This window comes from Procambarus clarkii, chromosome 92, assembly GCF_040958095.1.
Source record: "Procambarus clarkii isolate CNS0578487 chromosome 92, FALCON_Pclarkii_2.0, whole genome shotgun sequence".
NCBI lineage: Eukaryota > Metazoa > Arthropoda > Malacostraca > Decapoda > Cambaridae > Procambarus > Procambarus clarkii.
Genome location: NC_091241.1, coordinates 7,314,633 through 7,329,507, shown reverse-complemented (window position 1 = coordinate 7,329,507; position 14,875 = coordinate 7,314,633). Strand labels below are relative to the sequence as shown.

At 44.3% G+C, this 14,875-nt stretch overlaps 1 protein-coding gene across 1 annotated transcript in view; it reads right to left on the bottom strand.

Annotated features, from left to right (window-relative positions):
• Positions 1-200: 200 nt before the first annotated feature.
• LOC138359636 (uncharacterized) overlaps positions 201-14,875 on the bottom strand; it is a 25,103-nt gene continuing 10,428 nt past the window's right edge. The window contains exon 2 of the mRNA XM_069319045.1: positions 201-2,450. Within this exon, the coding sequence (XP_069175146.1) occupies positions 201-2,450 (2,250 nt within the window). The remainder of the gene's footprint in view (positions 2,451-14,875) is intronic.

Sequence of the window (14,875 nt, the reverse complement as noted above, 5' to 3'; positions counted from 1 at the left end):
ACTCCCCCTTTCTCCCCCCCCCCCACTCTCGTCTCACCAAGACATAATTGGTGTTGAAGTATGCTGTGACGTCACAGAGCTGGGGGGGGGGCGAGACGGGGGGGGGGAGGAATTGGCAAATCCCATGTCTGTATTTATTTTTTAAGCTTCCGTTGACTTGTTTGTTTGTTTGTGAGGAAGGGGGAGGGAGGGGGGAACAATCAAACAAGAGCCTCTTGGTGTGGTTCTTGTTTATTTGTTGGGGAAACCTTGTAGAAAGTGAATGAGTTGCCTGTTATTGTCTGCACCTTGTTGGAGCTCTTGTTGGAGCTCCTGTTGAAGCTCTTGGTGTGGTTCCTGTTGGAGCTCTTGTTGTGGTTCTTGTTGGAGCTCTTGTTGGAGCTCTTGTTGTGGCTCTTGTTGGAGCTCTTGTTGTGGCTCTTGGTGTGACTTGTTGAAGCTCTTGTTGTAGCTCTTGTTGTGGCTCTTGTTGGAGCTCTTGTTGTGGCTCTTGTTGGAGCTCTTGTTTTAGCTCTTGTTGTGGCTCTTGTTGGAGCTCCTGTTGAAGCTCTTGGTGTGGTTCCTGTTGGAGCTCTTCTTGTGGTTCTTGTTGGAGCTCTTGTTGGAGCTCCTGTTGAAGCTCTTGGTGTGGTTCCTGTTGGAGCTCTTCTTGTGGTTCTTGTTGGAGCTCTTGTTGGAGCTCCTGTTGGAGCTCTTGTTGAAGCTCTTGGTGTGGTTCCTGTTGGAGCTCTTGTTGTGGTTCTTGTTGGAGCTCTTGTTGGAGCTCTTGTTGTGGCTCTTGTTGGAGCTCTTGTTGTGGCTCTTGGTGTGACTTGTTGAAGCTCTTGTTGTAGCTCTTGTTGTGGCTCTTGTTGGAGCTCTTGTTGTGGCTCTTGTTGGAGCTCTTGTTGGAGCTCTTGTTGTGGCTCTTGTTGGAGCTCTTGTTGTGGCTCTTGGTGTGACTTGTTGAAGCTCTTGTTGTAGCTCTTGTTGTGGCTCTTGTTGTAGCTCTTGTTGTGGCTCTTGTTGGAGCTCTTGTTGGAGCTCTTGTTGTGGCTCTTGTTGTAGCTCTTGTGGCTCTTGTTGTAGCTCTTGTTGTGGCTCTTGTTGGAGCTCTTGTTGTAGCTCTTGTTGGAGCTCTTGTTGTGGCTCTTGTTGTGGCTCTTGTTGTGGTTCTTGTTGTGGCTCTTGTTGTAGCTCTTGTGGCTCTTGTTGTAGCTCTTGTTGTGGCTCTTGTTGGAGCTCTTGTTGTAGCTCTTGTTGGAGCTCTTGTTGTGGCTCTTGTTGTGGCTCTTGTTGGAGCTCTTGTTGTAGCTCTTGTTGGAGCTCTTGTTGTGGCTCTTGTTGTGGTTCTTGTTGGAGCTCTTGTTGTGGCTCTTGTTGTGGCTCTTGTTGGAGCTCTTGTTGTGGCTCTTGTTGTGGCTCTTGTTGGAGTTCTTGTTGTGGCTCTTATTGTGGCTCTTGTTGTGGTTCTTGTTGGAGCTCTTGTTGTGGTTCTTGTTGGAGCTCTTGTTGTGGCTCTTGTTGTGGTTCTTGTTGTGGTTCTTGTTGGAGCTCTTGTTGTGGCTCTTGTTGTGGCTCTTATTGTGGCTCTTGTTGTGGTTCTTGTTGGAGCTCTTGTTGTAGCTCTTGTTGTGGCTCTTGTTGGAGTTCTTGTTGTAGCTCTTGTTGGAGCTCTTGTTGTGGCTCTTGTTGGAGTTCTTGTTGTGGCTCTTATTGTGGCTCTTGTTGTGGTTCTTGTTGGAGCTCTTGTTGTGGTTCTTGTTGGAGCTCTTGTTGTGGCTCTTGTTGTAGCTCTTGTTGTGGCTCTTGTTGTGGCTCTTGTTGTGGTTCTTGTTGGAGCTCTTGTTGTGGCTCTTGTTGTGGCTCTTGTTGGAGTTCTTGTTGTAGCTCTTGTTGGAGCTCTTGTTGTGGCTCTTGTTGTGGCTCTTGTTGTGGTTCTTGTTGTGGCTCTTGTTGGAGCTCTTGTTGTGACTCTTGTTGTGGTTCTTGTTGTGGCTCTTGTTGTGGTTCTTGTTGTAGCTCTTGATTTGACTCTTGTTGTGGCTCTTGTTGTGGCTCTTGTTGGAGTTCTTGTTGTAGCTCTTGTTGGAGCTCTTGTTGTGGCTCTTGTTGGAGTTCTTGTTGTAGCTCTTGTTGGAGCTCTTGTTGTGGCTCTTGTTGTGGTTCTTGTTGTGGCTCTTGTTGTGGTTCTTGTTGTAGCTCTTGATTTGACTCTTGGTGTGGCTCTTGTTGGAGCTCTTGTTGTAGCTCTTGATTTGACTCTTGGTGTGGCTTTTGTTGGAGTTCTTGTTGTGGCTCTTGGTGTGGCTCTTGTTGTAGCTCTTGTTGTGGCTCTTGTTGGAGTTCTTGTTGTGGCTCTTGTTGTGGTTCTTGTTGGAGCTCTTGTTGTGGCTCTTGTTGGAGCTCTTGTTGTGGCTCTTGTAGCTCTTGTTGTAACTCTTGTGGCTCTTGTTGTGGCTCTTGTAGCTCTTGTTGAGTTACCGCGTGACTCTCCTCACCTCCACATTCCTTGAGGAATCAGTCTTAAAGTTGTGGATGGTGAGGTGGCTTCCACAACTTCTCCTTTCAGTGGATTCTAATTTGTTTCTTGTTCTCCTCCTTGTTTCTCCTCCCCTTCTCCTCTTCCTCCTTCTCTTCCTTCTGCTCCTCCTCCAACTCCTCCTACCTCCTTACACATGACAAAATACTTACGAGCCCAGATACGAAATGTTTACCTCTTATCTCGATCTTGGCAGCTTAGTCGGCATTCACTAAACCGTTTACGCGCTCCGACACGCTAAGAGATCGTCCTCATCCCAAAGTATGTATTATTATCTACGACCTCGTAGCGCTCTTGTGCTCGTAACCTATTTTGTGGATACCACCTGGTGGATGTACCACCTGGTGGGTGTACCACCTGATGGGTGTACCACCTGGTGGGTGTACCACCTGGTGGGTGTACCACCTGATGGGTGTACCACCTGGTGGGTGTACCACCTGGTGGGTGTACCACCTGGTGGGTGTACCACCTGGTGGATGTACCACCTGGTGGGTGTACCACCTGGTGGGTGTACCACCTGGTGGGTGTACCACCTGGTGGGTGTACCACCTGGTGGGTGTACCACCTGGTGGATGTACCACCTGGTTGGTGTACCACCTGGTGGGTGTACCACCTGATGGGTGTACCACCTGGTGGGTGTACCACCTGGTGGGTGTACCACCTGGTGGGTGTACCACCTGGTGGGTGTACCACCTGGTGGATGTACCACCTGGTGGGTGTACCAACACGCAGCCGTTCCCTGGAGACTACATCTCTCTTCTCCACCTCTGTATGTTCCTATCATCCTCATCTTCTTCATCTTCGTCTCTATCCGTTCCCTCATTCCCCTCTTCTCCCCCCCCCCTCTCCCTCCCCCCCCCTCTCTCCCCCCCCTCCCCCCCTCGTCTTAGCTCTGTCAGCTCAGACAGGAAATTGATTCATTTCTCACAGAACAGAATCGTCCTCAACCAATGACTGGTTTTGGAAACTGGCATTTTATATATTTTTTTCCCCTTCGCAGACGTGACTGGCGAACATAGACATCGGTTGAATGTGAAGTTGCAAGGTGGAACAACTTTGATTTGTGACGTATTCACGCGCGTCAAACATTCAGGGGGAAACTGGTGGGACTTGAAGGTTAGGTGAGTGTTAATAACTTCTTATAATCCACTGTCTTGTGAAGCAATTGACTAAGAAAATAAACCAGAGTTGCCGTCTTCATTTTCAACTCAATGAATTTCTGACGCAAAAACAATTTCAGGAACGATTTCTGATCTTGGCGGAAAAAAAAACAGATTAAATAATGCTGTTTCAAAGTCCATTTGACTGTAGTGTTGAAACTTTCCAAGTTATCTTGAGGTTATCTTGAGATGATTTCGGGGCTTAGCGTCCCTGCGACCCACACCGCCATAGCAGCATGTACAACACTCCCGAAAAAGAAGAAAACCTGCTGGGTTGTTCATCCTGTACCAGTTGCTAAAAGTTGGACATTTTGACTCCTTAACATGTCATTCACTCCCCAGAGGAACCATGGCATATATTCTTGTAACTATCACGTTTATCTTATATTCAGAATCATATCATGCTGACTAACCAAAAACAAAAATCGTAATAAAACTTATTTATAAAACGGATTTTTATCTTGGAATAATTTTGTAAATTTTATTATTGAAAATGTGTAAAATATACAATGTGGCACTTATACTAAGAGGCTTTAGAGGCTTCAGTATTACCTCACTCTCCTCCCTATCCTCCAATACCCATCCTTCTCCTTCCCTATCCTCCTCCTATACCCATCCTTCTCCCCAGAATATTAACTAATCAACATACCACTCCCCCTCCAATCCCCAAGACGTAATTCCTCGCCCGCAAGCAAGCAAGCAAGCCAGCAAGCAAGCAAGCAAGCAAGCAAGCAAGCAAGCAAGCCAGCAAGCAAGCAAGCCAGCAAGCAAGCCAGCAAGCAAGCAAGCAAGCAAGCAAGCAAGCAAGCAAGCAAGCAAGCAAGCAAGCAAGCAAGCTAGCAAGCAAGCAAGCAAGCAAGCAAGCAAGCAAGCAAGCAAGCTAGCAAGCAAGCAAGCAAGCCAGCAAGCAAGCAAGCAAGCAAGCCAGCAAGCAAGCAAGCAAGCAAGCAAGCAAGCCAGCAAGCAAGCCAGCCAGCAAGCAAGCAAGCAAGCAAGCAAGCAAGCCAGCAAGCAAGCAAGCCAGCAAGCAAGCAAGCAAGCAAGCAAGCCAGCAAGCCAGCCAGCAAGCAAGCCAGCAAGCAAGCAAGCAAGCAAGCCAGCAAGCAAGCAAGCCAGCAAGCAAGCAAGCAAGCCAGCCAGCAAGCAAGCAAGCAAGCAAGCAAGCAAGCAAGCCAGCCAGCCAGCAAGCAAGCCAGCAAGCAAGCCAGCAAGCAAGCAAGCAAGCAAGCAAGCAAGCCAGCAAGCCAGCAAGCCAGCCAGCCAGCAAGCAAGCAAGCAAGCAAGCAAGCCAGCAAGCAAGCAAGCAAGCCAGCCAGCAAGCAAGCAAGCAAGCAAGCAAGCAACAGCCCCATGCCCCCGTGACGAGTCAATTGTTGGCACTTAACGAAATATTTTTATCTTTTGACACTAGCACAAGGAAAAGACGAAGCAAATTGGCGGCTAATTCAGCGCCTGGGCTGGAATGTGCCATTGTGTATTCTCACAAGTGCTTCCTGGTTCATGCTTATGTAAGCAGAAAATATATAAATATTGCCTTAATAGGGGTAAGGATATTAATAATTATACTTATTATCATGACAGCCTTGAGATTAGGTTTTTGTGGCCATTGGCAAGTGATACATTATTTGGTTTTTTACTTGTTCAATTGCTTCTTTTGTTTGTTTCCCTACCCCTCCCTCGTTTAATTGTTTGGGGGTTTATTTGTTGGTTTTCCTTTGGGTGTGACAAAGTAGGATTCGCCTGAGATTAGGGGCGAGAGGAATTTATTAACCAGGAAAAATATTTTTGTTTCAAGAAAGATTTGTGTAATTGTAATTCTGTGTGTTTGTTGCCGGCAAGAACAGTGATATTTGTTGATGTTCTTGTGTTTGTTCTTGGATTTCTTGTTCCTTGTTGTTGTACTTGTCGGTGTGGCTGTTTTTGGATCTTCTTCTTGAGATGATTTCGGGCTTAGTGTCCCCGCGGTTCGGTCCTCGATCTGGCCTCCACCCTCAGGAAGCAGCCCGTGACAGCTGACTAACTCCCAGGTACCTATTTACTGCTAGGTAACAGAGGCATCAGGATGAAAGAAACTCTCCCCATTGTTTCTCGCCGGCGCCTGGGATCGAACCAGGGATCACAGGATCACGTGCCCAGTGTTCTGTCCGCTCAGCCATCGACTCCCTTAAATCGTTAAATCCTGTTTTTTTTTTATCTGTAATTGTTTACCCTTATTAAAGATTTAATGTTCCGTTCCTTTTCTCTCCCTCGGTCTCTCCCTCTCTCATGTTTCCTATTCCTTTCCTCCTTGCCCTTCCTTATGTGCCCTTTTTTCTTCTGTTTCATTTCCCTCCTTCCTCTATTCTCTTCATCTGTTCTTTTCTACATCTTTCTCCAATCGTTACTCCTATTTCTGCCTCTCATCTACTTCCGTTTCTCCCCTGTTAGCGTGCTATAGTAGAGTCATCTACTTGGTAGATAACTACGATTTTCATGAGAGGAGACAACTTAGAGGGCACAGTAAACCTCCAATCTGATGGTAGTAAGATCTTTCAATGTTCCACAGACAATAATATAACTAACGAACTCTTCCCCCATACCTCCTGCCTCATGGGGAAAAAACGAAAATATGAAAACAGAAACCATATATAAAACGCAGTCATACCTCCGGAAATAAAAAACTCTGGGAGTAATCACGTCGGAAGAATTACCTGGTTGATACCTGGTTGATGGGGTTCTGGGAGTTCTTCTACTCCCCAAGCCCGGCCCGAGGCCAGGCTCGACTTGTGAGAGTTTGGTCCACCAGGCTGTTTGACTTTTGACTAAATTGACTTTTTACAGAACCCAATAATGTTGCCGCCACGACTACAAGAACAGTGACAGGTTGGGTTAATAGGAATCTTTCTAAGAGATGCAATACCAGTGATGATACTTTTAAAGACAATAGTGCTCTCTAGGGTGGAGTATTGGTGCACCATTCAAAGCTGGGTAAATTGATGACCTGGAGAACGTGTAGGGATCATTTATTGTCCAAATCCACTCACTAAAAATATCTAAATTATTGGGACTGCTTAAAATTGTTAAATCTGTATTCTCTTGAGCGCAGGCGGGAGAGATACATAATAATTTACACGTGGAAAATAGTAGAGGGGCTGGTCCAAAACCTGCACACACAAATAACATCACATGAGACCAGAAGGCATGGCAGGATGTGCAGAATACCCCCGTTCAAGAGCAGAGGTGCAACAGGTACTCTGAGAGAGAACTATCAACATCAGAGGCCCGAGACTGTTCAACACTCTTCCACTACACATAAGGGGCATAACTGGCCGACCCCTCACAGTGTTCAAGAGAGAACTATCAACATCAGAGGCCCGAGACTGTTCAACACGCTTCCACTACACATAAGGGACATAACTGGCCGACCCCCTCACAGTGTTCAAGAGAGAACTATCAACATCAGAGGCCCGAGACTGTTCAACACGCTTCCACTACACATAAGGGACATAACTGGCCGACCTCTCACAGTGTTCAAGAGAGAACTATCAACATCAGAGGCCCGAGACTGTTCAACACGCTTCCACTACACATAAGGGACATAACTGGCCGACCTCTCACAGTGTTCAAGAGAGAACTATCAACATCAGAGGCCCGAGACTGTTCAACACGATTCCACTACACATAAGGGACATAACTGGCCGACCTCTCACAGTGTTCAAGAGAGAACTATCAACATCAGAGGCCCGAGACTGTTCAACACGCTTCCACTACACATAAGGGACATAACTGGCCGACCCCTCACAGTGTTCAAGAGAGAACTATCAACATCAGAGGCCCGAGACTGTTCAACACGCTTCCACTACACATAAGGGGCATAACTGGCCGACCCCTCACAGTGTTCAAGAGAGAACTATCAACATCAGAGGCCCGAGACTGTTCAACACGCTTCCACTACACATAAGGGACATAACTGGCCGACCCCTCACAGTGTTCAAGAGAGAACTATCAACATCAGAGGCCCGAGACTGTTCAACACGCTTCCACTACACATAAGGGGCATAACTGGCCGACCCCTCACAGTGTTCAAGAGAGAACTATCAACATCAGAGGCCCGAGACTGTTCAACACGCTTCCACTACACATAAGGGGCATAACTGGCAGACCCCTCACAGTGTTCAAGAGAGAACTATCAACATCAGAGGCCCGAGACTGTTCAACACGCTTCCACTACACATAAGGGACATAACTGGCCGACCCCTCACAGTGTTCAAGAGAGAACTATCAACATCAGAGGCCCGAGACTGTTCAACACGCTTCCACTACACATAAGGGGCATAACTGGCCGACCCCTCACAGTGTTCAAGAGAGAACTATCAACATCAGAGGCCCGAGACTGTTCAACACGCTTCCACTACACATAAGGGACAATAGCTGACTGACCCATCTATCATCTTGTTCAAAAAATAATTTGATTAAAACCTTATTTAAGAGGCCTGTGCCTAACAGCCTGGTTGACCAAATAGCCAACCAGGACGCCAGGGCATAGATCGGGCCGCGGGGACATTGATCCTCGGACCAACACTAGGTAAACACCCCACCCCCCCTCCCTCCCTCCCTTCACCTTCACTTACACCCCCCACATGTTTCTCCCCATTAATACCTACCTCCCCCCCCCTTCCCTCCTCGTTACCCCTCCCCCCACTTGTCTCCCTATTACCCATTTCCCCCACCCCCCATCCCCCACCCCAACCCATTCCCAGCCAGCAGTATTTGTGACAGTTTTACCAGGCTGTAGTGACCGGCCGTGTGTCCTCAGTCACGGTGTGTCATGTGTCCCCCTCCCTCAGGCCCCACCTGGGACACGCCGGGCACATGGCTGGGTCAGTGGTTCGAGGCTGTCTGTGTTGAGCCTTACTGGGACAAAGTTTGGTGGTGGTTGTGTTGTGGAGTGGTGTTGTGGGGCGTAGTTGTAGCTGAGTGGTTTGGGGGGCATTGTGGTTGTGTTGTGGGGCGTAGTTGTAGCTGAGTGGTTTGGGGGGGGGCATTGTGGTTGTGTTGTGGAGTGGTGTTGTGGGGCGTAGTTGTAGCTGAGTGGTTTGGGGGGGGGGGCATTGTGGTTGTGTTGTGGAGTGGTGTTGTGGGGCGTAGTTGTAGCTGAGTGGTTTGGGGGGGGGCATTGTGGTTGTGTTGTGGAGTGGTGTTGTGGGGCGTAGTTGTAGCTGAGTGGTTTGGGGGGGGGGCATTGTGGTTGTGTTGTGGAGTGGTGTTGTGGGGCGTAGTTGTAGCTGAGTGGTTTGGGGGGGGGGCATTGTGGTTGTGTTGTGGAGTGGTGTTGTGGGGCGTAGTTGTAGCTGAGTGGTTTGGGGGGGGGGCATTGTGGTTGTGTTTTGTGTGTGTGTGGATTGATTGGGCGTGTATGGGTTGTATGTTGTGTGGCTATGTTGAGTTGTTGTGGTTGTAGTGTTGTTGTTGTGGTTGTAGTGTTGTTGTTGTGGTTGTAGTGTTGTTGTTGTGGTTGTATTATTGTTGTATAGCTTATTTGTGTTCCGAGGTTTTACTGTGTTTGTGTTTTATTGTTTGTTTGTTTGTTTGTTTGTTTGTTTGTTTGTTTGTGTGTTTGATGTTTGTTGTTGTATTGTTTATGTTTGCCGTTCACTTGGGTTAAACGGTAGAGCGACGGCCTCGCTTCATGCAGGTCGGCGTTCAATCCCCCGACCGTCCAAGTGGTTGGGCACCATTCCTTCCCCCCGTCCCATCCCAAATCCTTATCCTGACCCCTTCCCAGTGCTATATAGTCGTAATGGCTTGGCGCTTTCCCCTTATAAATCCCTTCTGTTTTACTGCGGTTGTGCGGCGATGTATCAATGATACAGTGATACAGTGATACAGTGATACAATGATACAGTGATACAGTGATACAGTGATACAGTGATACAGTGATACAGTGATACAGTGATACAGTGATACAGTGATACAATGATACAGTGATACAATGATACAGTGATACAGTGATACAGTGATACAGTGATACAATGATACAGTGATACAATGATACAGTGATACAATGATACAGTGATACAGTGATACAGTGATACAGTGATACAGTGATACAATGATACAGTGATACAGTGATACAATGATACAATGATACAGTGATACAGTGATACAGTGATACAGTGATACAATGATACAGTGATACAGTGATACAGTGATACAATGATACAGTGATACAATGATACAGTGATACAGTGATACAGTGATACAATGATACAGTGATACAATGATACAGTGATACAGTGATACAATGATACAGTGATACAGTGATACAGTGATACAGTGATACAATGATACAGTGATACAATGATACAGTGATACAGTGATACAGTGATACAATGATACAGTGATACAATGATACAGTGATACAGTGATACAGTGATACAATGATACAGTGATACAGTGATACAGTGATACAGTGATACAATGATACAGTGATACAGTGATACAATGATACAGTGATACAGTGATACAATGATACAATGATACAGTGATACAGTGATACAATGATACAGTGATACAATGATACAATGATACAGTGATACAATGATACAGTGATACAGTGATACAGTGATACAATGATACAGTGATACAGTGATACAATGATACAGTGATACAGTGATACAATGATACAGTGATACAGTGATACAATGATACAGTGATACAATGATACAATGATACAGTGATACAATGATACAGTGATACAGTGATACAATGATACAGTGATACAATGATACAATGATACAGTGATACAATGATACAGTGATACAATGATACAGTGATACAATGATACAATGATACAGTGATACAGTGATACAATGATACAGTGATACAGTGATACAATGATACAGTGATACAATGATACAATGATACAGTGATACAATGATACAGTGATACAGTGATACAATGATACAGTGATACAATGATACAGTGATACAATGATACAGTGATACAATGATACAGTGATACAATGATACAATGATACAGTGATACAATGATACAGTGATACAATGATACAGTGATACAATGATACAGTGATACAATGATACAATGATACAGTGATACAATGATACAGTGATACAATGATACAGTGATACAGTGATACAATGATACAGTGATACAGTGATACAGTGATACAATGATACAGTGATACAGTGATACAATGATACAGTGATACAATGATACAGTGATACAATGATACAGTGATACAGTGATACAGTGATACAGTGATACAATGATACAATGATACAGTGATACAATGATACAGTGATACAATGATACAGTGATACAGTGATACAATGATACAGTGATACAGTGATACAATGATACAGTGATACAATGATACAGTGATACAGTGATACAATGATACAGTGATACAATGATACAGTGATACAATGATACAGTGATACAGTGATACAGTGATACAATGATACAGTGATACAGTGATACAGTGATACAATGATACAGTGATACAATGATACAGTGATACAGTGATACAATGATACAGTGATACAATGATACAGTGATACAGTGATACAATGATACAATGATACAGTGATACAGTGATACAATGATACAGTGATACAGTGATACAGTGATACAATGATACAGTGATACAATGATACAGTGATACAGTGATACAGTGATACAGTGATACAATGATACAATGATACAGTGATACAATGATACAGTGATACAATGATACAGTGATACAATGATACAGTGATACAATGATACAGTGATACAGTGATACAATGATACAGTGATACAATGATACAGTGATACAATGATACAGTGATACAGTGATACAGTGATACAATGATACAGTGATACAATGATACAGTGATACAGTGATACAGTGATACAATGATACAGTGATACAATGATACAATGATACAGTGATACAGTGATACAATGATACAGTGATACAATGATACAATGATACAGTGATACAGTGATACAATGATACAGTGATACAGTGATACAATGATACAGTGATACAATGATACAATGATACAGTGATACAGTGATACAATGATACAGTGATACAGTGATACAATGATACAGTGATACAATGATACAATGATACAGTGATACAGTGATACAGTGATACAATGATACAGTGATACAATGATACAATGATACAGTGATACAATGATACAGTGATACAATGATACAATGATACAGTGATACAATGATACAGTGATACAATGATACAGTGATACAATGATACAATGATACAGTGATACAATGATACAGTGATACAATGATACAGTGATACAGTGATACAGTGATACAATGATACAGTGATACAATGATACAGTGATACAGTGATACAGTGATACAATGATACAGTGATACAATGATACAGTGATACAATGATACAGTGATACAATGATACAGTGATACAATGATACAGTGATACAGTGATACAATGATACAGTGATACAATGATACAATGATACAATGATACAGTGATACAGTGATACAATGATACAGTGATACAATGATACAATGATACAGTGATACAATGATACAGTGATACAATGATACAGTGATACAATGATACAGTGATACAGTGATACAATGATACAGTGATACAATGATACAATGATACAATGATACAGTGATACAGTGATACAATGATACAGTGATACAATGATACAATGATACAATGATACAATGATACAATGATACAGTGATACAATGATACAATGATACAGTGATACAATGATACAGTGATACAATGATACAATGATACAGTGATACAGTGATACAATGATACAGTGATACAATGATACAATGATACAGTGATACAATGATACAGTGATACAATGATACAATGATACAGTGATACAATGATACAGTGATACAGTGATACAATGATACAATGATACAGTGATACAATGATACAATGATACAGTGATACAATGATACAGTGATACAATGATACAATGATACAGTGATACAATGATACAGTGATACAGTGATACAATGATACAATGATACAGTGATACAATGATACAATGATACAGTGATACAATGATACAGTGATACAATGATACAATGATACAGTGATACAATGATACAGTGATACAATGCGGGGATGTGTAATGAAGTAAGGGCGAAGAGGTAGAACGGCCTAGCTCGAGTGCATGGGGGAGTTGTGTAAAACCCTGGCTTGTGTCTCGGAGAGGCTGCAGGATCCAAGTAAGTTAGGTACAACTTCTGGTTTCAACTCTTTTTACCATGTCGTAGCTCAGTCGATTAAGGCAGCGTCTGGGATGATCTCGGACGTAGGTTCGAATCCTCATCACGGGCCTTGTGGATGTGTTCAGGGGATGTCTTCATCTCTATGCTTATATAACATAAAGGTTTCTTTAGCTTACAGTGCAGGTCATTATTTCAGTTCGAGTTTTAATCTGTATTTGTTGGGCTCCATTGCTTGGGCTCCACCTGAAGTTGAGATGTTTATTTAGCAGGTGGTTCCCTCGGCCCTGGTACTTAAACTGGTGAGGTGGGGGGGGGGGGGGGTAAGGGACTGTCCACATGTTCACATGAGTATCCATGAGTCTGTACCGTGTGTGGGTGGCCTGTACCCTGTAACTTGGCTGTACCCGGAGTGATAGGGATGTCTTGCAACAGGTGTGTGTGTGTGTGTGTACTCACCTAGTTGTGTTTGCGGGGGTTGAGCTCTGGCTCTTTGGTCCCGCCTCTCAACCGTCAATCAACAGGTGTACAGATTCCTGAGCCTATCGGGCTCTGTCATATCTACACTTGAAACTGTGTATGGAGTCAGCCTCCACCACATCACCCCCTAATGCATTCCATTTGTCAACCACTCTGACACTAAAAAAGTTCTTTCTAATATCTCTGTGGCTCATTTGGGCACTCAGTTTCCACCTGTGTCCCCTTGTGCGTGTTCCCCTTGTGTTAAATAGACTGTCTTTATCTACCCTATCAATCCCCTTCAGAATCTTGAATGTGGTGATCATGTCCCCCCTAACTCTTCTGTCTTCCAGCGAAGTGAGGTTTAATTCCCGTAGTCTCTCCTCGTAGCTCATACCTCTCAGCTCGGGTACTAGTCTGGTGGCAAACCTTTGAACCTTTTCCAGTTTAGTCTTATCCTTGACTAGATATGGACTCCATGCTGGGGCTGCATACTCCAGGATTGGCCTGACATGTGGTATACAAAGTTCTGAATGATTCTTTACACAAGTTTCTGAATGCCGTTCGTATGTTGGCCAGCCTGGCATATGCCGCTGATGTTATCCGCTTGATATGTGCTGCAGGAGACAGGTCTGGCGTGATATCAACCCCCAAGTCTTTTTCCTTCTCTGACTCCTGAAGAATTTCCTCTCCCAGATGATACCTTGTATCTGGCCTCCTGCTCCCTACACCTATCTTCATTACATTACATTTGGTTGGGTTAAACTCTAACAACCATTTGTTCGACCATTCCTTCAGCTTGTCTAGGTCTTCTTGAAGCCTCAAACAGTCCTCTTCTGTTTTAATCCTTCTCATAATTTTAGCATCGTCCGCAAACATTGAGAGAAATGAATCGATACCCTCCGGGAGATCATTTACATATATCAGAAACAAGATAGGACCGAGTACAGAGCCCTGTGGGACTCCACTGGTGACTTCACGCCAATCGGAGGTCTCACCCCTCACCGTAACTCTCTGCTTCCTATTGCTTAGATACTCCCTTATCCACTGGAGCACCTTACCAGCTACACCTGCCTGTCTCTCCAGCTTATGTACCAGCCTCTTATGCGGTACTGTGTCAAAGGCTTTCCGACAATCCAAGAAAATGCAGTCCGCCCAGCCCTCTCTTTCTTGCTTAATCTGTGTCACCTGATCGTAGAATTCTATCAAGCCTGTAAGGCAAGATTTACCCTCCCTGAATCCATGTTGGCGATTTGTCACGAAGTCCCTTCTCTCCAGATGTGTTACCAGGTTTTTTCTCACGATCTTCTCCATCACCTTGCATGGTATACAAGTCAAGGACACTGGCCTGTAGTTCAGTGCCTCTTGTCTGTCGCCCTTTTTGTATATTGGGACCACATTCGCCGTCTTCCATATTTCTGGTAGGTCTCCCGTCTCTAGTGATTTACTATACACTATGGAGAGTGGCAAGCAAAGTGCCTCTGCACACTCT